Raw genomic sequence first — 23,621 nt, 5'->3', positions numbered from 1 at the left:
CTTGCCCAGACTTCAAGGAGCTCCTGATATGATATGCAGATCTACACTCTAATACAGGGGTGCTCAATAGGTCGATCGCGATCGACAGGTCGATCACGAGGGCAAAATGAGTCGATCGCGGAGCTGCTCCAGCTGTTCCAGCTGTTCCTGCAGTTCCGAGGCTTGGCCAGCAGGTGGCGCCGAAGAGCCACCTTCTGGGTTCTGAGCTCACCTACGAGCCTGCGCAGGGGCAGCCTAGAGTGCGACGAGGGTGCGTGCGCCTGCTTGTGCCTGCGTTCGCTCTGTGACTCTCACCAGGTGTCGGGGCGGGCGGAAAAACAAAGTGAGAGCGCGCGCAGTTGCCGTTTGCCGCTCCGCTTGCACCCCCTCCCCCTCAGCGCCCGGGCTGGACAGGAGAGGCTGGAGCTGCAGCAGCGCAGGCCGGCGGACAAGGGTGGGTGGGGGGAGAGACAAGAGAGCCTCACGTCGCCTCGCCTCCCCGCTGTGCAGCTTTTGTGAGAGGAAGCGCCCCTCTCTCCAGCCCACCCCTAGGGTAGAGGGTGGCCTGGGCGCAGCCCTGGGCTGGAAGGTGAGCGGGTGGCGGGGTCCCTGCAGGCGGAGCGTGGGGGGCTGCAGGAGGGCAGCAGGTGGTCCAGGCTGCTCGCCCGCCGGCCCGCTCCGGGAGGCGTGACTGCTGCTGCTGCACCTGCTGCTGCTGCTGGACCAGGCGGTCCCTCCCCCCACTCTCCGTAGCCTGTGGGGAGGGGGCTGTCAGGGCAAGCCTGGCCACCTGCTCCTCTGCCGGTCCTCCTGTAGGCAGGGGGCTCCTGGCACGGGCCAGGCAGGGTGTCCCTGTGGAGGGGGCGAGCCTGTGCAGGGAAGGCGCTCTGCACGTGCTCAGGAGCACCTCCAGCCGGTGGCGTAGCTGGAGGGGGCGGGGCACCCAGTCTGGTGAGGGGAAAAACACTTTGCACATGCTCAGAGGTGGTGGCACAGCTGGAGGGGGGCGGTAGATCTCCAGGTCTTGCTGGGTTTCAAAGTAGCTCTCGAGCCAAAAAAGTGCGAGCATCCCTGCCCTAATAGTAGATGTCAAAAGATTTGATCGGTCCTTGTCAAGAGTCCTCATAAGTCAACTTTGTTCTGAACTCCAATTCCATCCTACTATGAATTACTGCCATTACTGTGCTTGGTGGAACTCCAGATGGGATGGGCAACAATGCGCTGAAGCTCAGGAGTTATATTTCATAGGTGAAAGAGAGTCTAGTAAGACATAGGAGCTAGTTTTATTGTTTAATTTGCTGTGAATGCTTTGACTGTAACTTGTAAACTGTTTGAACAACCCAAATCCTATTAAAATTCCCCTACGCCAATGCAGTGAGGCCCCAGCAGCGGCAACAGGCCTACTCAAGAGCCGCACCTGCTAAATCACTGGCACAAGTCTGTCTGGATCCATGTTGGTGGATCTGGCCCAGGAAGGGGCAGGGGATACAGTATGTGTGGCTGCCAAAAATCCCCCTCCCCAGACGGAGTCACCCACCCCCACTTATTGCTGTGTTTCCCTGCCCCACTACACCCCCTCCATCCTGCACTGACCAGACAGGCCTTTCTGCGTGGGCTGCTAACTCCAACACTGTTGCAACATGCTTTACAGCAAGGGTCTCCAAATTTTTCAGCACAAGGGCCAGAAAATGGTGTCAAGGGCCAGAAAAAAATAATACATACACAGAGAACCGATGTGCTGCAAGTTTGATTGAATACAATCAGTGGCTGAGAGTAGAAGGAGGAGGGGAGCAGAGGGAAAACGTGATTTGCACAGAGAGGAATGGATTTTGAAAAAGCGTCAAGCAACCTACAACACAAATCACAAATAGTCTCATTTTCTGCTCTTATACGTTTAATGTAGACATTAACTTTAATTTTTATTTATATTCCAGGTCTCCCCGCATCAGTATATATCTCATTCAGCCACTAGAGGTGCTGAATGTAATGCAAATTAATGGAATAATTTCATTACATTGCATTACATTCAGCCCCTCTAGTGGCTGAATGAGGAATATTCCCATGCTGAGAAACCCAGAAGTGCATCTTTTGAGCTATTTTTAACTCTGAGAGGCTGGGGCCAGATAAAACCTCAGAGGCCAGATAAAATCCTCTGGAGAGCTGGATGTGGCCCTTGTGCCAGGATTTGAAGACCCCTGCTTTATGGCATGTTTGTGACAGTTGGCGCAGTGACACTATAACATTGCGCCATATGTATTCTTGACTTCTGTATAACCCAGGGGTGTCCAAAGTTTTTGGCAGGAGGGCCACATCAGCTTTCTGACACTGTGTCGGGGGCCAGGGGAAAAAAAGAATTAATTTACATTTAAAATTTGAATAAATTTACATAAGTTTACACAAATGAATATATTAAAGATGAACATATATGAATGAATGAAGGTCTTGCAATAGCTCAAGGCCTATAAAAGGCCTTGCACAAAGCAAGGCCAGCCTTTCCTTTGCTGCCACTGCTGCATCACAGATGTGAAACAGCAAGCAGGGAGGGAGCTCTCATCCCACAGTTCACGTGAGAGGTCAAACAGTCGCCCTCACGCTGAGAGAAGTTGCGTTGGGCCAGTGCGGGCTTCAACAAATCTCTGGAGGGCCAGAGGCTCATTGGAGACTGGGGGCTCCCTGAGGGCCGCATTGAGAGGCCTTGAGGGCCGCAAGTGGCCCCCGGGCCAGGGTTTGGGCACCCCTGGTATAACCTAAACATTTATTCTTAAAACACTTATAAAATCTACAGCTGTCCTGTCTGTGAGAAATAATTGATTCACTCAAATCTGGTCTTGGCCATGTTAGCCATCTTACTGTCTTTTGAATATTTTACCAGCACCTTGGGGTAAAGAAGCATTTGATTTGTGTTGCTCTGAACTGGACTGAGTGTGTCTATAGGCCTTCAGTTTGCACTGGCTGGAAAACAAGAAGATGAAAAGAGGTGGTGGCAGCCTACCTTTGGAGACAGGCGTTTGTCCGAGAGCAAGACTGAGACTAGCTGTGCCCTGGGGTTTGGGCTCAGTGAGAATCAGCTCTGTGGTAGTGAGACAGGCATGCCCAAGCAGCTCTTTGGATTCAAGCCTACTTCTAGAACAGGGGTGTCAAACTTATTTCATACAGCAGGCCAAAGTTAGTATTCATGGTGCCTGCCGAGAGATGGAAGTGATGTCACTAAGAATGAAGTGATGTCATTAAGTAGGTGAAGACCTGCTTATATCAATTGCTAGTGACTAATGCAAATCCAAGTGCTTTCAATAGGATAGACACACCTAACCTCAGCTGGATAGGGGACTATGTGTTTTGTCATACCTGAATAATAGGTAGTATAGCAACAAAATCTTTATTTCTAACAGAGACCCATAGATGAAGCCAAATCGAAGATTGAAGGAAACCATCCAGGCCAAGTCCTGTCAAAAGGGAGATGAAGAAATCTTTAGCAAGAAAGATGTGTGCAGCAGGCATCTTATTTGCAAGGTCATTTATTCTTAAAAAACGTATAAATTCTACACTTATAAAATCTACACTTAAAAAAAAACACTTATAAAAATTCTCCCCAGTAATTTTTTACCACAATTAAATACTTCCTGATAACTTCCAGTTCCTAGTTAAGGCCTGCAGACATTCACATGCAGAGCTATGTTCATGACAAGATTCAATGATCACACTACAAAAGCACAGGAATAGGGCTCAGAATTCAGCTCATGAGGGAAAAAAGTTAAAAAAAAAAAAAAGGATTGTAGCCTTTGAGGCCATGAAATACTGACCTCACCTAACTCCAGAAGCCTTATCATGTACACTGAAGTACCCAAGAACTAATATACAGGAACCGCCAAGGCAGGGGTGCCCAAACCCCAGCCCTGGGGCCACTTGCGGCCCTCAAGGACTCTCAATGCAGCCCACTGAGAGCCCCCAGTCTCCAATGAGCCTCTGGCCCTCTGGAGACTTGCTGGAGCCTGCGCTGGCCCAATGTAACTGCTCTCAGTACGAGAATGACTATTTGACCTCTCACCTGAGCTGTGGGACGAGGGCTCCCTCCACTACTTGCTGTTTCACATCTGTGATGCAACAGTGGCAGCAAAGGAAAGGCTGGCCTTGCTTTGTGCAAGGCCTTTTATAGGCCATGAGCTATTGCAAGACCTTCATTCATTCATTCAAATAAGTTCCATCTCTAATATATTCATTTATGTAAATTTATTCAAGTTTGAAATGTAAATTAATTCCTTTTTTCCCCTCCCCCCCATACAGTGTCAGAGAAATGATGTGGCCCTCCTGCCAAAAAGTTTGGACACCCCTGCTCCAAGGCAATGCCTGAGATCACCCTGGCTAGCTCAGGCAGGGAGACTGTTGGCAGAAATTCTCCTGGGCACGATCAGAGAAGACCTCTGGTTGCATCTGGGAGCTCAGGTCCAGCCCTCCACCATGGGTTCAGAACCTGCAGTATGTTAAATCTGCGGGTCCCAAATTCGCAGATAAGGAGGACAAACCTGTATATCCTTTGCTGTCATGGCACACCACCCAAGAAGCTAGCCAGGCTGGAGGTTCTATTGTTTCAACTGCAACCCTGACAATGCAATACTTACCACCCACAATCCCTTTTTGCAAGTAAAATGGACGGTGTGCCACTGGAAGTAAATAGGAATCAGTAGTGGAGGTACAGCTGGTGGAGGAGATAATAAAGAGACAAAAACATCCTTAGCCACAGCATCAAAACACAAGTTATATAAATAAACGGGGGGATCAGTGAAACTGGTGAAATATCAGTGGTCTCCACAGGTACATTTACAGTGAATATACAGAATATATAGGCTCAGCAGTTTCAGCCAACACTAAGGCTGCAATCCTAACCACACTTTCCTGAGAGTAAGCCCCATTGAACAAAATAGGACCTACTTCTGAGTAGACCTGGTTAGGATTGTGCCCTAAGGCTTCACTGCATCTGGACTATGATTCCAAGAATCAGTGTAAGGGAAGAACTCATCTCTTTGCTCTGGCACCATGAGTCAACTGACGTTTGCTCCATGTTACTGCACCAGTTTTCCTGTCAAGTGCTTCTGCAGCACTGTTCAGCCTAAAAGGGGTTTTCTGGGAGTAGAGCTACCACAAGCCCTGTGCATAGCATCCAAATGCCCAATAGAGCAGCACTGATACCCCAGCAATAGTGCAACAGCAAGCACTGTAATAAGGGGGTCTATAAGAACTTCAGGAAGTGAAATGATATGAGTAGAAGTGCTCAGCCTTGTCCACTCACTAGGCCCAGGGTCAGTGTGGGCGCCAAATTGCTGAGAGCCCTGGGTGAAGCCTTACACATGGTAGCCCCAGCCTCTCCCCAGTGGGCACCACCATTGCCACTGGTACTGAAGGTTGAGAGATCAACCTAGTTAGATTTATTTATTTCACACAATCGGCTCCCTGATAGATGTGCACCCTCAGTCAGTGCTCAAGCTGGGTGACCCCTGATGCCAACCTGCCCAGAGTTCAGCTTTAGCTGTAACCAGACCACACTATGGCCAGTTGACATGGTAACACAGGAATTCATTATCAGCTGCATGAATTCAGTGACTCTCAAGAAGCTGATGATACTCACTGAAGGAGAAATACTTGTGCTGATGGTTGTAAGGCATGAACTTTATCTTCTTTTTCCCAAGCTGTGAAAGCAAGTAGGCCACAGTCTAGTAAGAATGATTATACAGGCTCCTGGTCTCTTCTCCACATGCAACCATATCATGCACATAGCCTTTGTGCTATTTGGCACAGATCAACCTACTTTGCACACAGCTACAATATAAAGTTTGTAATCAAAGAAGTGTGCATGCACCCCTCTTAAGAATATCAGAAGAGCCCTGCAGGGTCAGGCCAAGGGCCCATCTAGTCCAGATTCCCATGACCTGCAGTGGCCCACCACATGCCTCAGGGAGCACTCAAGACAACAAGATAGACCCATCCTGTTGCAACGCTCTCGCATCCAGCATTCAAAGGTAGGCTACCTCTAAAACCTGTAGACTGCATACCGTCATCATGTCTTGTAACTTGTGATTGATGTTTCCTCCATAAATGTATTTAATCCCCTTTTAAAGACATTCAGGTGCCATCTTTTGTGGCACGGAGTTCCACCAATTAATTACTTGCTGGGTAAAAAATATTTTCTTTTGTCTGTTCCAACCTTATCACTACTCAATTTTAGAGAATGTTTCCAGGTTCTGGTGTTGTGTGAGAGGGAAAGAACATCACTCTATCCACACCATGCAGCCCCCTCAGGTGCCTTTTTTCTAGAATGCTGTAGTCCAAATGCTGGCCCAAATGCTATAGCCTTTCCTCGTAATGGAGGTGCCTCAGAGCACTAATCATTTTGGTCATTCTTTTCTGTGCTTTTTCCAGTTGCACTATATCTTTTTTGAGATGTGGTGACCAGAACCGGAACAATACCTTAGATGTGATCTTACCATTGATTTCTACAATGGCATAATAATATTGGCCACTTTATTTTCAATGGCCACTCCTTTTAATGATCCTGAGCATTTTAATTGGCCACTCCTTTTTAATGATCCTGAGCATGGAACTGGCCTTCTACACCAACACAGCACACTGGGTCAACATTTTCATCAAGCTGTCCACCACCACCCAAAGAACTCTCTCCTGATCCATCACAGGCAGCTCAGAACCCATTAGCATGTGAAGTTTTGATTTCTTACACCAATGTTCATTACCTTTCATTTACTTACATCCTTGCTTATCCCCAAACACTGCTGCACTGCACCTCCCAAAAAGTCTCTTGAAGAAGAGATATCCCCCTGTCTGATTTTCTGGAATTCTGGAATTCTGGAATTCCCCCTCCCCTGCAGCCTCCAATGTCCCATTTTAACCCCTTGCAGAGAGTCCCCTGACCCTCAGGAGGATTTTTCTGAGGAGGATGGGAATGAGAGGAGGAAGGGAGTTTGCATTCACATGTAATTCTTTGAATATAAGCTACAGTCATCTAGAGTAGAAGGATGTTTCAAGCTACATTAGAAGTAGCCCTCCCAATACTGGAGATCATACATGAGCATGACTGTAATACTGCCTATTCACTGCCTTTAAATGAATTTTAATCTCACTCTCCATTGCATAAAATGCTAATTTTAAACTCCACTGGCCTATATGGCTGTGGAGACTGTGATATTAGAAGGCTTGCCTTCTCCCATGTTAACCTGCCTGTTACTGAGATATTCTCTAGAAGCCCTGTTTGAAAAGGCATAGGGCAGGGAGCAGAAGGAAGTGTGGAATCAAATGTGTAGAATTCAAAAGCCCAAGTGTAGCAGCCCCACCACCCCCAGGCAAGAGAAGGGGAACGACACTGGAGGGCTAGTGACACAGTCTGTGTACCAGTAGAAGTTCTGTGAAGGTATTCAGTGCACTCTGCTCTGCGTGTGCATGTGTGCGTGCATCCATGAGTAGCATCCGCTGCTTGTCATATCAGGGGCTGCTTCATGCTGCACCGGATGACATTTCAGATACATGAATGGGAAATCAGTGATTAACTCAGAACCAACATAAACCTATGTCAAACACTATGGAAAAGTTGATAGGGCAGTGTGCAAACCAGGGATGAGGTGGGGGCCTGTAGGCCCAGTCTGAATAAAGCCTGGGTCCCCAGGTAATTGGAGCATGCACAATGTTTCTGTTTCTCTCATGGAGTTCTGTTCTCCCCATAAGAACATAAGAACATAAGAACAGCCCCACTGGATCAGGCCATAGGCCCATCTAGTCCAGCTTCCTGTATCTCACAGCGGCCCACCAAATGCCCCAGGGAGCACACCAGATAACAAGAGACCTCATCCTGGTGCCCTCCCTTGCATCTGGCATTCTGACATAGCCCATTTCTAAAATCAGGAGGTTGCGCATACACATCATGGCTTGTACCCCATAATGGATTTTTCCTCCAGAAACTCGTCCAATCCCCTTTTAAAGGCGTCTAGGCTAGACGCCAGCACCACATCCTGTGGCAAGGAGTTCCACAGACTGACCACGCGCTGAGTAAAGAAATATTTTCTTTTGTCTGTCCTAACCCGCCCAACACTCAATTTTAGTGGATGTCCCCTGGTTCTGGTATTATGTGAGAGTGTAAAGAGCATCTCCCTATCCACTCTGTCCATCCCCTGCATAATTTTGTATGTCTCAATCATGTCCCCCCTCAAGCGTCTCTTTTCTAGGCTGAAGAGGCCCAAACGCCGTAGCCTTTCCTCATAAGGAAGGTGCCCCAGCCCCGTAATCATCTTAGTCGCTCTCTTTTGCACCTTCTCCATTTCCACTATGTCTTTTTTGAGATGCGGCGACCAGAACTGGACACAATACTCCAGGTGTGGCCTTACCATCGATTTGTACAACGGCATTATAATATTAGCCGTTTTGTTCTCAATACCCTTCCTAATGATCCCAAGCATAGAATTGGCCTTCTTCACTGCCGCCGCACATTGGGTCGACACTTTCATCGACCTGTCCACCACCACCCCAAGATCTCTCTCCTGATCTGTCACAGACAGCTCAGAACCCATCAGCCTATATCTAAAGTTTTGATTTTTTGCCCCAATGTGCATGACTTTACACTTACTGACATTGAAGCGCATCTGCCATTTTGCTGCCCATTCTGCCAGTCTGGAGAGATCCTTCTGGAGCTCCTCACAATCACTTCTGGTCTTTACCACTCGGAAAATTTTGGTGTCGTCTGCAAACTTAGCCACTTCACTGCTCAACCCTGTCTCCAGGTCATTTATGAAGAGGTTGAAAAGCACCGGTCCCAGGACAGATCCTTGGGGCACACCGCTTTTCACCTCTCTCCATTGTGAAAATTGCCCATTGACACCCACTCTCTGCTTCCTGGCCTCCAACCAGTTCTCAATCCATGAGAGGACCTGTCCTCTAATTCCCTGACTGTGGAGTTTTTTCAGTAGCCTTTGGTGAGGGACCGTGTCAAATGCCTTCTGAAAGTCCAGATATATAATGTCCACGGGTTCTCCCGCATCCACATGCCTGTTGACCTTTTCAAAGAATTCTATAAGGTTCGTGAGGCAAGACTTACCCTTACAGAAGCCATGCTGACTCTCCCTCAGCAAGGCCTGTTCGTCTATGTGTTTTGAGATCCTATCTTTGATGAGGCATTCCACCATCTTGCCCGGTATGGATGTTAGGCTGACCGGCCTATAGTTTCCCGGGTCCCCCCTCTTTCCCTTTTTAAAAATAGGCGTGACATTTGCTATCCTCCAATCCTCTGGTACCGTGGCTGTTTTGAGGGACAAGTTGCATACCTTAGTCAAGAGATCTGCAACTTCATTCTTCAATTCCTTAATAACCCTTGGGTGTATGCCATCAGGGCCCGGTGACTTATTGATCTTTAATTTATCAATGAGGTCTGAAACATCTTCTCTTTTAACCTCTATCTGACTTAACTCCTCGGTCAGGAGGGGCCGTTCGGGCAGCGGTATCTGCCCGAGGTCTTCTGCCGTGAAGACAGATGCAAAGAACTCATTTAATTTCTCTGCCATCTCTAAGTCTCCTTTTATCTCCCCTTTCCCTCCCTCACCATCCAGAGGGCCAACCGCTTCTCTGGCGGGTTTCCTGCTTCTAACGTATTTGAAGAAGCTTTTATTATTCCCCTTAATGTTGCTGGCCATGCGTTCCTCATAGTCTCGCTTGGCCTCCCCTATCACCTTCTTACATTTCTTTTGCCACAGTTTATGTTCCTTTTTATTCTCTTCATTAGGGCAAGACTTCCATTTACGGAAGGAAGCTTCCTTGCCCTTCACAGCCTCTCTAACTTGGCTGGTTAGCCATGCGGGCACTCTCCTGGATTTAGTGGAACCCTTCTTTCTTTGCGGTATACACCTCTGCTGGGCCTCTATTACTGTTGTTTTAAGCAGCCTCCATGCACTCTGGAGAGACTGGACTCTTTTTACCCTCCCTTTCAACCTCCTCCTAACCAGCCTCCTCATTTGAGGGAAGTCCGCCCGTCGGAAGTCAAGGGTTTTTGTTAGAGATTTGCCTGGTATTCTTCCCCCAACGTGCACGTCAAAACGGATCGCAGCATGATCACTGTTCCCCAATGGCTCAGTAATGTTTACATCTCTAACCAGGTCCTGCGTACCGCACAAAATTAAATCCAGAGTCACCTGTCCTCTGGTGGGCTCCTTGACTAGCTGATCTAAGCCACAGTCATTTAGCACGTCAAGAAATCCGGTTTCCTTATCGTGACCAGAACACAAATTGACCCAGTCAATATGAGGATAATTGAAGTCCCCCATGATTACAACCCTGTCCCTCCTTGTCACCTCCCTGATCTGTTTCCTCATTTCAAGGTCCCCATCAGATTTCTGGTCTGGAGGACGATAGCACGCCCCCAGTATTACATTGCTGCACAAGCCTGGTAATTTAACCCACAGAGATTCTACGGTGGAGTCGGACCCACCTTCAATCTCTACTTTGCTGGATTCTATCCCTTCCTTAACATAAAGGGCCACCCCACCTCCAACACGCCCCTGCCTGTCCCTCCTGTAGAGTTTATAGCCCGGGATTGCGGTATCCCACTGATTCTCCGCATTCCACCAGCTTTCCGTTATGCCCACTATGTCAATATTTTCCCTTGTCACCAGACATTCCAGTTCTCCCACCTTTGCTCGTAGACTTCGGGCATTCGCATAAAAGCATTTATACACGGAATGCCCCAGGATGGGCTGCTTATTCGCTCCTTTGTCCCCGCATCCTCTCATTGTGCCAAACCGTCTATCACATCCCATCACCCTACCTTTCCCAATTTCTTCTCCTACCCTGCCTTTGTCTTGTTGTTCTCTAACCTCCCCATCCTCATCCCATAGGGATGAGGAGTCCCGAACCGGATGCCCCTCGGCTCCTGTCGGCCTTCCCCCAGGGATCAGTTTAAAAGCTGCTCTGCCACCTTTTTAATGTTATGCGCCAGCAGTCTGGTTCCATTCTGGTTCAAATGGAGCCCGTCCCTCTTGTACAGGCCCCGCTTGTCCCAAAACGTTCCCCAGTGCCTAACGAATCTAAACCCCTCCTCCCTACACCACCGTCTCATCCACGCATTGAGACCCCTGATCTCCGCCTGCCTAGCTGGCCCTGCGCGTGGAACAGGTAGCACTTCAGAGAACGCTACCTTTGAGGTCCTGGCTTTCAGCTTCCTGCCTAAAAGCCTAAATTTGGCCTCCAGGACCTCCCAGCTACACTTGCCCACGTCGTTGGTGCCGACATGCACCACAGCCGCTACCTCTCCCCCAGCACTGTCTACTAGCCTGTCTAGACGAGAAGTGATGTCCGCAACCTTCGCACCCGGCAGGCAAGTCACCATGCGGTCCTCACATCCGTCGCAAACCCCCCTCTCTATGTTTCTAATAATCGAATCCCCCACTACAAGAAGCCCCCGACCCCCCTCCTGCCGAGGAGTATCCCGAGTGCGCTCGGATACGGGCCCATCCCCTGGAGAAGGGGTCCCCCCTAGGGGATTGTTTCCCTCCTCTCCAGGATGACGTCCTCCAGTCCCGAGACTTCCCACCCGGGCAGCCGAGGAGCTGCACGCCTGAGGTTGGGACGAAGCCTGATCGTCCCCGGAAGTCTCCCCACGGTCCTCCTCTGGCTGCCTGCGCTTCTCCAGGTCGGCCACCAAGGCTTCAAGGGAGCGGACGCGTTCCCTGAGACCCTGGAGCTCCTTGCACCGAGGACACACCCATGACTTATGCCCCAGAGGCATATAATCATACATGTGGCACTCGATGCAGAACACTGGATAGCCCCCACCCTGCTGCTGGCTGTCTGACTGCATAGCTTTTTTGTTGTTGTTGTTGTTGTTTTATTTAGGGGTCCTCTAAAAAAAACCGTACACTGGATAGCAGCCCTCTTCTCAAGGGAAGAGGAAGGGCAGCGTATGGGGCCCTGGCCTCCTCGCCCTGCTGCTGAACTCGCCCAGATGCTAAACTCTTGTGCCTTACCTGGCACTTAGTTCCCAGAGGCACTGGGTTCCCAGAGGCCACACGCGTCTGCAGAGAGCCTCACGCGATGGCCCGCCTAGCTTTATACTCCTGGCTGGCTCCTCCCCCCTCCTTCCTTCCTGATTGAAAGGGGGCTGGCCTTCCCAGGTGAGTTTACAAAAGCTCAGGAAGGCAAATGGCTGCTGATGGGCGTGACCTACTCTGCAGGCTCCTGAATGGACTGCTTGGATTAGCCTAATGGGGCTCTTAATGGGTTGGGAATTGGCCCTTCCTAGGTCCTTTCCCTCCTAGTTCTGTTCTCTTAGGCTGGACTGTTTTTGTAACCTCAAGCTAGTTTTTATTTGGGTTTGTTTAATTATTTATTGCTCTCTAGATCCTGTGTCCCAATTTACTGACCTGTTTAGGTTATGTTCTAACTTAGATTAGGTTTAACCTGGGTTAAGTATAGGTTTAATTTAAACAAGTAGAAAACCTGCTTTTCACTTTATCCTCCTCCCTTCCTTCGATTAAGTGCTACCTTAGGTGCAGCTAACTTTCAATTTTGATTTAAATGCCTGACCCTTGGGCACTTACTCACGAGTAGGAATTACTCTTACTCACGAGTAGGACTCTGCTCCTGCTCAGAGTAGCCCTATGTACCTCCCTTAGGTGCTAACTTTCAATTTTGATTTAAGGTTGCTTTAAAGGTAAGGTTAAGGTTAGAAGACAGGGAGTTAGAAAGACAAAGCGTTAGAATGAGTACACTTACCTCCTCCTCCTGCTCCTGCTCCTCCTCCTCTCCTTCTCCAAAACTCAGAGGTCTCCTTGCCTTCTCCTCGCCCAGATGCTAAACTCTTGTGCCTTACCTGGCACTTAGTTCCCAGAGGCACTTGGTTCCCAGAGGCCACACGCGTCTGCAGAACGCGTTAGTTCCTTTCCTTAGTTAAGAGCAGGAGTGCTCAAACCCCGGCCTGGGGGCCACTTGCAGCCCTCAGGGGCTCCCAATCTGGCCCTCAGGGAGTCCCCAGTCTCCACTGAGCCTCTGGCCCTCCAGAGACTTGCTGGAGCACGTGCTGGCCCAACGCAACTGCTCTCAGCATGACGACTGTTTGACCTCTCACCAGAGTTGTGGGATGAGGGCTCTCTCCACTACTTGCTGTTTCACATCTGTGATGCTGCAGTGGCAGCAAAGGAAAGGCTGGCCTTGCTTTGTGCAAGGCCTTTTATAGGCCTTGAGCTACTGCAAGACCTTCATTCATTCATATAAGTTCCATCTCTAATAAATTCATTTATGTAAATTTATTCAAAATTGAAATGTAAATTAATTCTTTTTTTTTTTCCTGGCCCCCGACACAGTGTCAGAGAGATGATGTGGCCCTCAGGCCAAAATGTTTGGACAACCCTGGCTAAGAGGGTGGAAAGGGAGCAGTACCATCTTCCCACCCTGGAAAGAAAGGGAAAAGCTGCTGCTGCTGCTGCTGCCTGCTAAAAGGAATATTTAGAGGGGAATGGTGGCAATCTGGCACTATGTGTGTGTATATGCTTATGTGGAAGGGAGGTGCCTACATTTCTGAGAGGCAGGGCTATTTGATGCATTTATTCAGCAGTTTATAAGTCACTTTTCTCTCCCCAAAGGGGCCCTCAAGGAAGCTTTCAGCAACATTATACTGAATAAAATATCAAAACACAAACCAACCAACACTAATCAGAAAATTAAAACAGAATATTGTAAAAACCAACTGATTGCTAAAAACAGTGTAACATGTGTCTTTGGGGGTTCCCCACATGTACGTGTGTTTTTTCATCCTTCATCATCCTTGAGCTTTTCTGGAAAAGAACTCCCCCTTTTAGTCACTGATTGTGAGCACATCAGGATGCTTAGAATGGGTAACTGAGGGCAGCTGTTTTTCAAGGTCACGTTCAGCCTTCTCTTACCCTGTCCAACTCCATAAAGACTGACATAGGCAGGAGTAGTGTCATGGATTGGCCATGCTGGACACTTGCCAGGTTTGGCACTAGTCAAATTGACTGCACATGAGATAGTCAGTGACAATATAATTGATGATTGTGACTCTCTCTATAAGTGTTGTGTGCATATGAGGGAATCCATTTCTTTTATTTCAAACTGTTTGGGGGTTCAAACTCCCCAAATCAACCTCCACTGAATAAATTTCTTTAATTTAACCAACTCCAGAACATGAAAAGTCTTACCTTCCAATTCCCCTTTGGAGTCTTGCCACATCGGTTAAGAAGAGGCATTCAGTGTGAGAGACTAGTCCCCCTCCACAAATGGGGGTGAGTGATTTCACTACCTGCCTCTAGGTTAAACTCTTGCCTGTGGCACTACATTTAGACTACTGAGAGATGCTCTCCAGGCACTGCCTTCTGCCATGGTGTGAATCGCAGATAAATTTCCTTCTTTGTTGCCCCATTAATCCTTCAACCTGTTCCCCTTTTTTCTCCTTTTCTGCACCCTAACCTCCACCCCCTTTACCCCCCATCCCTCTGAGAAACCCATCTCCCTATGCCCCCTTTCATTCATAAGATAAAAAGACATTGCTATGTCTAGCCAATAGAGGACAATGAGTAGACAAACTATAAGAGGCATGATTCCCCGATTTTTCATGCTGGTAACCCCCCATAATAAATCCTTTCTGTTGCATCTTTCAGCCACTCCTCCCTCTTCCTTTCCATTACAGGTCACATACCTATGCCATAGGGTATATGCATCATCCTTGCATGTGAATTGTTTTCCCCCATGTGCCTATGCTGCACTTGTTTAAAAAGCAGTAACATAGGTGTCTTCAAGTATGTGAAGGGCTGTCATGCAGAAGAAGGGGATCACTTACTTTCAGAGTTCTCCGAGGGTAGGATTAGAACCAAAGGGTTGAAACAACATGGAAGTAGATTTCAGCTAGATATGAGGAAGAAGTTCTTAAAGAAGAGGTGCCTGGTCCTGCAAGAGGCTGTTTTATGCACTTGTGAGCTCTTCCTTGTTGGGGGTTTTCAAGCAGAGGCTGGATGGCCTTCTGTCAGGAATGCTGTGGGTCACCTGCACTGAGCAGGGGGTAGACTAGATGACTTCCAAGGCCCTTTACAACTAACGTTCTGTGATTTTTCCTCAATCAGCTCTTTCTGCTTTAACAAAAGTGATGCTATTCATCTACACTACAGGTATCAAAAATAAGGTCCGAGGGCCTCATTAGGCCCATGGAGAAGCTCCTTAAGCAGCCCCTGTGATAACTGGGCTCATGCTGAAAGAAGTTGCCCAAGATGTAATAGGAACTCTAAAAGAAATTGCCTGCTCTTATCGGGTCTTATCTCTTTCTTTTGTTCTCTAACAGTCCAATCCTGAGCTGCCCAGCATGGGGGGCTGCTGCGGAGCCAAAATGGCTACCATGGTATCCTTAGCACGCTGGGCAGTTGCCGGTGGCTCCGCCCCCCAAGTAAGGGAAGTAGCCCTGCAATGGAGTTACTCAATTCTGCAGTGGCTCTTTAGCCGGCGCAGAATCAAGGAGTTCTGTGTAGAGCCGTGCAGCCCGACACAAGGCTCTGTATCTGGCGGAATTGAGTTCTGCCAGTCCCACCCCCTCCCGCCACTCTCCCTCCCCCACAATGCCATCCCCCTGCCCACGCTGGAACACCTCCTCCCCGCCTCCCCCCGCCCTGTCTTACTTCTCTGTGGCCCAGAGCTTTGCACAGAGTGCCAGCTGGTGGACCCAGTGCTGGAGCTGGCCCAGCATGGGCTCACGCTGGGCTAGCTCTGGTACTGGGCCCATGGTAAAGCTTGCAAACATGCCTTGCAGCATGCTGGTGGCAGTACACACCAGCAGTGAACTGGCACATGAAAATCTGGACCTGGCCCTAAGCTAGGCTATATGTGCAGATTACTGATAGAAGTGATACAGGTATACGGGCTATGCAGATAGGAGTGTGCTTCTGTTTTTCCCATCTCCAAAAGAATATTGTGGGGAAAGATAGAAAGACCACTGTACCTTGTACAGAAGTTAAAAGAAGAGCTACCAAAAGGATAAGGGGCTTTTTAGCTTGGGAAAAAGGGCCAAGAAGTTGTAGGTGTATGAAATTAGACATGGTTTGGACCAGGAAGCAGAAAGAGAGAACTTAAGTCACAATATAGTAATCTCTTTACTAATCTCTTTATTAGTACCACCCAGAAAGACACATCATCTTAAGGAAGTTTAACAATAATCAGGTCCTATTCCCAGCTTCAATCCTTGGCATGCCCAGGTAGGGCTGGAATTTCAGTGACAGACCCCGATTTAGAGTCTAAGGCTGCAATACTATGCACACTTTAATAGGATCATGTCTCATTGAACACAATGAGTAGACATGCGTAAGCTTATACTGTAAATCTGTGTTTTCAGAGAGTCTTTTACCATTTTAGTAAAATACCTAGCATTCAATAGATGGAGGATATTTTTCTCAGTTTGATAGAATGGAGCCAAAGGGTCATGAAATATTGTATGTTGTGTATGACAATTCTGTGTAAACATGCCACCTGACCACTGTAATTGTGATGCATGAAGAGCATCTCCCTTATGACCTAAAGAACATACTGGCCATTGCCCATTTTAAGGTGACAGTGGTTATGTATTGCTCAGGTCATTAACTGCTCTGCATGGTAGGGAAAATATTAGAGGGAACACTGCTTGACAGAAGTGGTGTTGCTGAAAAGGCAGTCCGTGTGATAACTGGGATCTTCCATAACATGAAAATATGATCAAGATCTGCATTTTTTCCTGTCATTTGTGGCGAATGAATTCCTAGATGAGAACCATGTGCTTATTGCTTGTCATCACCTGTTTAGCAACATCACTTCCAGCTCTCAGCTGGCTCCACGAATGATAACACTGGCCCACTGTATAACATGAATTTGACACCCAAGATCTACTCAGTGCCAGCTTCAGACATGTTCACACTCATCAAAATGATACACTGTTGCACTCCATCCCATTCTAGACTAGAAGGCAAATAGAGATAGACAGGAAAAAAATGCCTCCTACTCCATAATCTGCTGCCTGAAGCTACTGCTTCATGTTGTTTCATGTATCAATACATAACCATTTTACAAATAAGCATGCATCTATTGTCAAGCTGATACACAGAGTTAGGGCCCTGCAGACAGACATAGCTCAAGAAATTTTGCAAAGCAATAAGGACAAACATGGATCATCCATTGCCATAAGAAGCATGTGAGCAAAAGCATGACACTCACCTCCACAGAGAGTGTCTTTCCCAAAGCAAATATGTAAGGGTGCATGTCTATATCTGGGTCCTTGGAATAGCAGTTGGGTTTTGCATGATGCTGGGAGTGCAGCATAGTCCACCACCTGGCTGATGCCCCCTGTTAAAAAGAACGTAAATCAAGGCACACCACAGCTAAAAATCACCAAGGGCACTTCTATACTACAGACTTAAGCTGGTTCAGCAGTTATTGTCTCTTCCCAGGGAAGTCTGCAAACTGTCAATCTGTCTAGAAAGGTTAGATATTTCTAATGGAGAACCCTCAGCTTCTGACCAAACTACAATTCACATGATTTGGGGGAGGAAGCCATGATACCTAAACTCATATAACATCAAATGCCCGCACTGTATATAGTTCCTGCAACTGCAGGTAGATTTGAATATCTGCGGGTTACAAACCCATACGGTGAGACACCTTGTAAGCCTTCCGAACCCGACCAGAGCTATGCTCCAGTTGGGTCCAGAGGCCCTTCTGAAGCCTTCTGAGGGTCAAAAATTATTATTATTATTATTATTATTAACAACAGTATTTATATACCACTTTTCAATGAAAAGTTCACAAAGCAGGTTACAGAGAAAAATAAAATAACTAATGGAAGTTGTCCTTTTCGACCCTCAGAAGGGCCACTAGAGTTGACCAGATTTTGGCTCTGGTCGGGTTCCAAGGCTTTAGGGTGCCCAAAACTGAGGACTGAACATCCATGGATTTTTGCATCTGTGGGGTTCCAGGAACGGAACCTCTGTGGATAACTAGGGCTACCCTGTATTTTCTCTACACAGGTATAAAGAATAATACTGGCTATTCTCTTTATGCATTATGCATCCCTTCAAAAAAAAAAGTAGCTCAGTATTCTGATCAATCTAGATCTGTTACAAAGAAAGTATTTATAAACAAGTACTTACAATAAGATGGCCGATCACAAATTTCTGAAGCAGGTGGTTCCACTTAGTGCTCTGGAAGACAGAAAGGTGCCCCAAATCATGCTGGAGCCATTTGGCCTGGACCTGGAAGGCAAAGAAGAATCCTGAGAACATTTGCTCAGGACTATGGATTGCCAATATTTTTCTGAGACCTCCAGAAGACCTTGCAAAGGTATGTCTGGTTTTACAAAAAAACTGGAAGTACCTTTCTAATGCCTTATAAAGGCCTTCCGAGAACATAAGAGGCCATGCACGACCTCTCTAGCCATCAGAACACTTCTGGACCTGACTTGTCAGATCCTTTTTTTGAGTGTGTGGTCAGTGTGTGGTGTGAGGCTCTGCCTTACGCAATTGCGAACCTGGCCCTGGTGTCACCTGGGGCCAGGATTGCAAAATGCTGCCCCCCCACCCCAAAAATGTCACTTGCTTTTTTTGGCATTATAAAGGCCTCAGTAGGCCTTCTGGGGGCTGGGGAGGCCACAGGCTGCCTCCCTGGTTCTTAAAAAGTCTTCTAAGGTCCAGAAAATGTGCCTGAAAAAAGAAAAAAATGGTGGCAAGGGGAAAGGGGCATAGTGTCACCCACCATGGGGTGCTGCCTGGGGCATTTGCCCCCAAGGTACTCCAGTGGCCTCATCTGCCTCTAATGATTGCATGTCCCTGGGGAAATGACTGTGCTCCCCCCTTTATGGGGCAGAGGGCAGGAGGTCTGGTCTAGAGCAGGGGTGTCCAAAGCTTGTCAGCCAGTGTGGGAGGTAACTGGGGGCCAGAAGTGATACCAGACCGTAAAAGATCCATCTGAAATGTTGTGCGGTTCTTGAAAGAAGAACCTTTCTGTTACTGTAAAATTCCCCTCAGGGTTTTAGAGATAGCCTGCCTATGTGAACTGCCTTGAATAAGTCAGAGGAGTAATCCAATGACCAGAAAGGTGGTATATAAATATTATATTATTATTATTATTATTATTATTATTATTAATTTATACCCTGCCTTTTTGCCCAGTGGGCACACGAGGGCAGCTTACAAACACCTTAAAAATACATTAAAAAACAATTTACAATAATTTAAAAAAAAACTAAAAACAAACAAACCCCGCGGATTTTCATATAAAAAGCAAGAACGCCAGCCAGCCTGTCAATAATTAAAAGCTTTTTGAAATAAAAAGGTCTTCAGTCCATGCCGAAACGGCAGCAACGAGGGAGCAGTTCTCAGTTCTAAGGTGAGGGTATTCCACAGTTTGGGGGCCACCACCGAGAAGGCCCTCTTCCTGACCGCCACCCTTCTCACATCTCTTAGTGGTGGCACAGTCAAAAGGGCCCCCCCAGATGATCTAAGAGCACGGGCAGGATTGTAGGGAAGGAGGCGGTCCCTCAAATACCCCGGACCCGAGCCGTAAAGGGCTTTAAAAGTCAGAACTAGCACCTTGAATTGGGCCCGGAACAGAACTGGCAACCAGTGTAGGCGCTGGAGCAACGGCTCGACAGAGTCAAACCGACGTGCCCCAGCAACCACACAAGCAGCTGCGTTCTGTACTAGTTGTAATTTCCGAACCGTCTTCAAAGGCAGCCCCACGTAGAGCGCATTGCAATAATCTAATCTAGATGTCACTAGGGCATGGGTTACTGTGGCCAGGTTCGCGCAGCTCAGGTACGGTCGCAGCTGGCGAATCAGCCGAAGCTGAGCAAAGGCTCCCCTGGCCACCGCCGCCACCTGGGACTCCAGGAGCAGCTGTGGATCCAGGAGAACCCCCAAGCTGTGGACCTGCTCCTTCAGAAGGAGTGCAACCCCATTCAGAGCAGGACGATAGTCCAGCACCCGAGCTGTGGATTTCCGAACCAAGAGCACCTCTGTCTTATCTGGATTTAATTTCAGCTTGTTCGCCCACATCCAGCCCCTAACCGCCTCCAGACAGCGATCCAGAACCCCAACCGCCTCCTCAGAATCAGGGGGAAAGGAGAGATAAAGCTGGGTGTCATCAGCATACTGATGGCAACCCACTTCAAACCCCCAGATGACCTCTCCCAGCGGCTTCATGTAAATACCAGTATTATTATTATTTATTAGTCACAGGCTAACTGATTATCACAAAATTCACAGATAGGAACCGAAGTCTTTTAAGTCTATTAACACTGGGAGCAAAACCAGTCCCACTTGTAAAGGATGAGAAACTGTACCAAGATGCTTATGTATTTGGGTACAGTCACTGTTGGTCAGTAAGTGGGAACAGATATTCACATGCTCTACTCAATGCAGGCACAATCTGTTTATAGTGTTTGCAAACTGTTGCTCTGTAAGATGGATCAAGGTACAGCCACACACACAGAAATGGTTATCTGGGTATAGACATTCTGTACCTGAGTGCAGCATAGCATGTGAACAGCCCTTTCAGAAGAAGAAAGATGGTTAATCAATGCATGGAACACCAGGCTAGTATAAAGAGATTCTTAATAACGTCTTATGTGGGTATCGCAACTTACCTGGGATATAGTTAGCAATACTAAGGAAACAATGAAGGGTACTAAGGATGTTCCAAAATATACAAAGGTGAGCCAGGCGGCAGCATCCAGTAACAAGATTTGGAAGAAGAGTAACATGAAGAAGGACATGTTAGACTTCATGAATCCCATCTTCTCTACAGTGGCTTGTAGCTTACAGAAGTCTTCAACAAGCAATTTCTGTGGGGAAACCCAAAATTACAGCTCAATGTAGGATGACAGCTTGTCTACAAGGACTACCCCTCCTACCAGCATTTCCCCACAGGACAGGCAGACTGCAAACACATCTCTTCACAACTAGCCTTGATGTGCTTTTGGTAGCATGTTTGTTTTCCATAAGAAGCTGATATTGAACCAAGGACTGCACTATATGCATGCCCACTCATGTAAATTAGTTCCTAGTGATCTCTTTTAGTGTGGTTTTTTGTTTTTGTTTTTAGAGGAAACAGAATGTGCGTTTCTTCTTCACTCTTATACTGATAAGAGACTATATTGATTTCAAATGGCTTTTGGTGATTGATAGGATAGGGGGAGACTTGATAGGTTGGGGTAGGTATTGGGAGGGGTCCGTTGCAGTTTATCATCTGTGGTTTTAATGTTTCAGCTACGATGTTTAGGTTTTTTTTCTATATATGGCTATAGTGGTTTTATGTACTGTATTGCACATGGCAGCAAAAGGGTGATAAAGCATGTTGTGGAAGTATGAAAGCTAAGAGCACTGGTGGCCTGCTGAAGCAGGGGTGAAGTTAGTTAATTTGACACGTGGGGCCCATATATTTTTGACACACACACACACACACCCCCCCCATACAACAAAATTATTTTCAGTAATAGTCATGGCATGAAATAAATTAGAATAATGGCAAGAAATAAAACACAGTAAACATTTCCCCACAAGCAAGAGATGAAAGTCTGTGCCTTCTCCTGCTGCTGCTCCCCTGCACATAGTACTCAGTGACATACTGCCCCTGCATATGGAAGTTTAACGTAGCCATCATGGTTAATAACCACTGATAGACCTGCAGTCCCTCATGAATTGTTATAATCCACTTTTAAAGTCATCTAAGCCAGGAGTCTTCATACCCCAGCCCAGGGGCCAGATGTGGCCCATGGAGAACCTCTATCCGACCCGCAGAAAGCCTATGGTCCCCTGAGAGCCTCTGGCCCAGCTGACCAAACACAACCAGAGTTGTCCTTGTGGGGTGGGGGAATGGGGGCCCATTTAAGTGTGTGCTATATTTCTTGGGCTGTGTTAGTGCTTGGAGAAATCCTGGACATTTCAGCCCATCCATTCACCGCAGATGCTCGCCTATAAGTCGATCTCACAGATAAGTCAAGGGCAGGTTTTGAGCAAAAAAGCATGGAATTTTCTATGACCCTCAGATTAGTTGGGGGTTAAACTTAGGGGGGTGTCCGACTATATACAGTTTTGTCTGATTTTACATGAGGCCAGATCCTGAAAAATAACCTACCAGTAATTGTTACCTAAGAACTCTACAGTCTCTAATTTATTAATAATATAGGAAAAGATCATAAGATACATATTTATTCTTTTTAAATTCTGGTCTTTACCACATTTTTGTAAACACTATTAGAGTATGTGCATGGTAAACAACATACCAGTAAAACAGTGGTTCCCAACTTGGGGTTCATGCACTGAACAGGACCTCAAGGAGTACTTAAAAAAGAATGGAACAATGCCAGAAAAGGGAAGATAGTGCTCCAGAATGCCTTGCAGGGCTGGAAAGGCAGGAAGGGAGGTAGCTAGCTGGCTGTGAAAGCCCCACCAATAGCTAGTTTTTGGTCATCCATTCATGTATGAATCAGTGATTGAAAACCAGCACAGTAAAAACATTGAAACATAATCTGGAAAGTGATCAATCACCAAGAATCTCTCAGGACACTTCTGGTGCAAAACAGTGCAAAGGCAGAGTCTTCTGTTCTTCAAACAGAAAAGAGAAAATACTGTGATGAATACATGAAGTCTGGGTAAAGATGAGGGCTTATATTATTAATAACAAACATTTTGCTAACATGAAGGGTATAGTTTATGGAAATAGGCTGCCAAGAGATAGGCAAGTGAAAAAGGTTGGGAACCACTGCAGGAGAACCATGAATCAAATCCACCTTTAAGGTGCCTGGTGTGTTAAGCCAGAAGCTCTACATATAATATACAACTTAGAACACATAACTGGGAGTGTGCAATTCATAGCAGAAAGATAAGCAAGTGCAGCTGCATATAGTTGCAACCCTTTTTACTCAGAAGTAGACTACTGCTTTCCATGGGTGTTATTCTTAAGTAATGATGCACTGAATGCACTGAATCATTCTTAAGTAATGATGCACTCAAAGTCTGGGACTTTGTTTCAAATGGAAAGGAGGGTTGCATCCTGGTGTTTAAAAAACAGACCTCTGCCAAATGCAAGCATTTGCAAAATGGAACCAGGCTGCAGCAGCATTTGCAAAACGGAACAAGATTGAGCGCTTTTCTCTGGAGGAGAATAAAAGATTAACTTTGGCTGGAATTTCCCAGGGAGGTTACCATAAAAATTAACAGCCCTCTGATGATCTCTGAATTGCTTCTAATGATCAAGCGGTGCTCGAGTTGAAAAGCTCTGCCCTCTGATCTACCTCAGAGACAAGGTGATAATTTAAGCTTGATTACTGGGCAAAAATTTATTAATCTGTAGGAGAGTATCTATGGTAAGTTCCATCTCTAATGTATTTATTTAAATTTTATATTTAAATTTTTTCCGGCCCTCAACATTGTGACAGATATTTAATGTGGCCCTTTGGCAGAAAAGTTTAGAGACCCCTGATCTAAGCCAGTGACCAACAACTCCCCCCTCCCCCCCATTAACTCCCAATCCCTTCTTCCTATTCTAATGCTGCAGGAACTCTGTGTGATCTGAACACCTTTGCATATAGGCAAAACCCAGGAGAACATTTTTTTTTTTGCTATAATAAACTTTACAAAGTT

At 46.9% G+C, this 23,621-nt stretch overlaps 1 protein-coding gene across 1 annotated transcript in view; it reads right to left on the bottom strand.

Annotated features, from left to right (window-relative positions):
- The window catches only part of LOC136653732 (acyl-CoA (8-3)-desaturase-like), a 40,592-nt gene that overhangs the window by 5,299 nt on the left and 11,672 nt on the right, over nucleotides 1-23,621 (bottom strand). Inside the window, exons 3-8 of the mRNA XM_066630618.1 lie at nucleotides 20,624-20,821; nucleotides 18,132-18,233; nucleotides 17,200-17,328; nucleotides 5,600-5,660; nucleotides 4,596-4,672; nucleotides 3,349-3,422 (exon numbers count right to left, since the gene is read on the bottom strand). Coding sequence (XP_066486715.1) covers nucleotides 3,349-3,422; nucleotides 4,596-4,672; nucleotides 5,600-5,660; nucleotides 17,200-17,328; nucleotides 18,132-18,233; nucleotides 20,624-20,821 — 641 coding nt within the window. The remainder of the gene's footprint in view (nucleotides 1-3,348; nucleotides 3,423-4,595; nucleotides 4,673-5,599; nucleotides 5,661-17,199; nucleotides 17,329-18,131; nucleotides 18,234-20,623; nucleotides 20,822-23,621) is intronic.

Source organism: Tiliqua scincoides, chromosome 1 (genome assembly GCF_035046505.1).
Source record: "Tiliqua scincoides isolate rTilSci1 chromosome 1, rTilSci1.hap2, whole genome shotgun sequence".
NCBI classification, from domain to species: Eukaryota; Metazoa; Chordata; class Lepidosauria; order Squamata; family Scincidae; genus Tiliqua; species Tiliqua scincoides.
The sequence above is the reverse complement of the archived record's forward strand: the minus strand, read 5'-3'. Positions and strand labels throughout refer to the sequence as shown.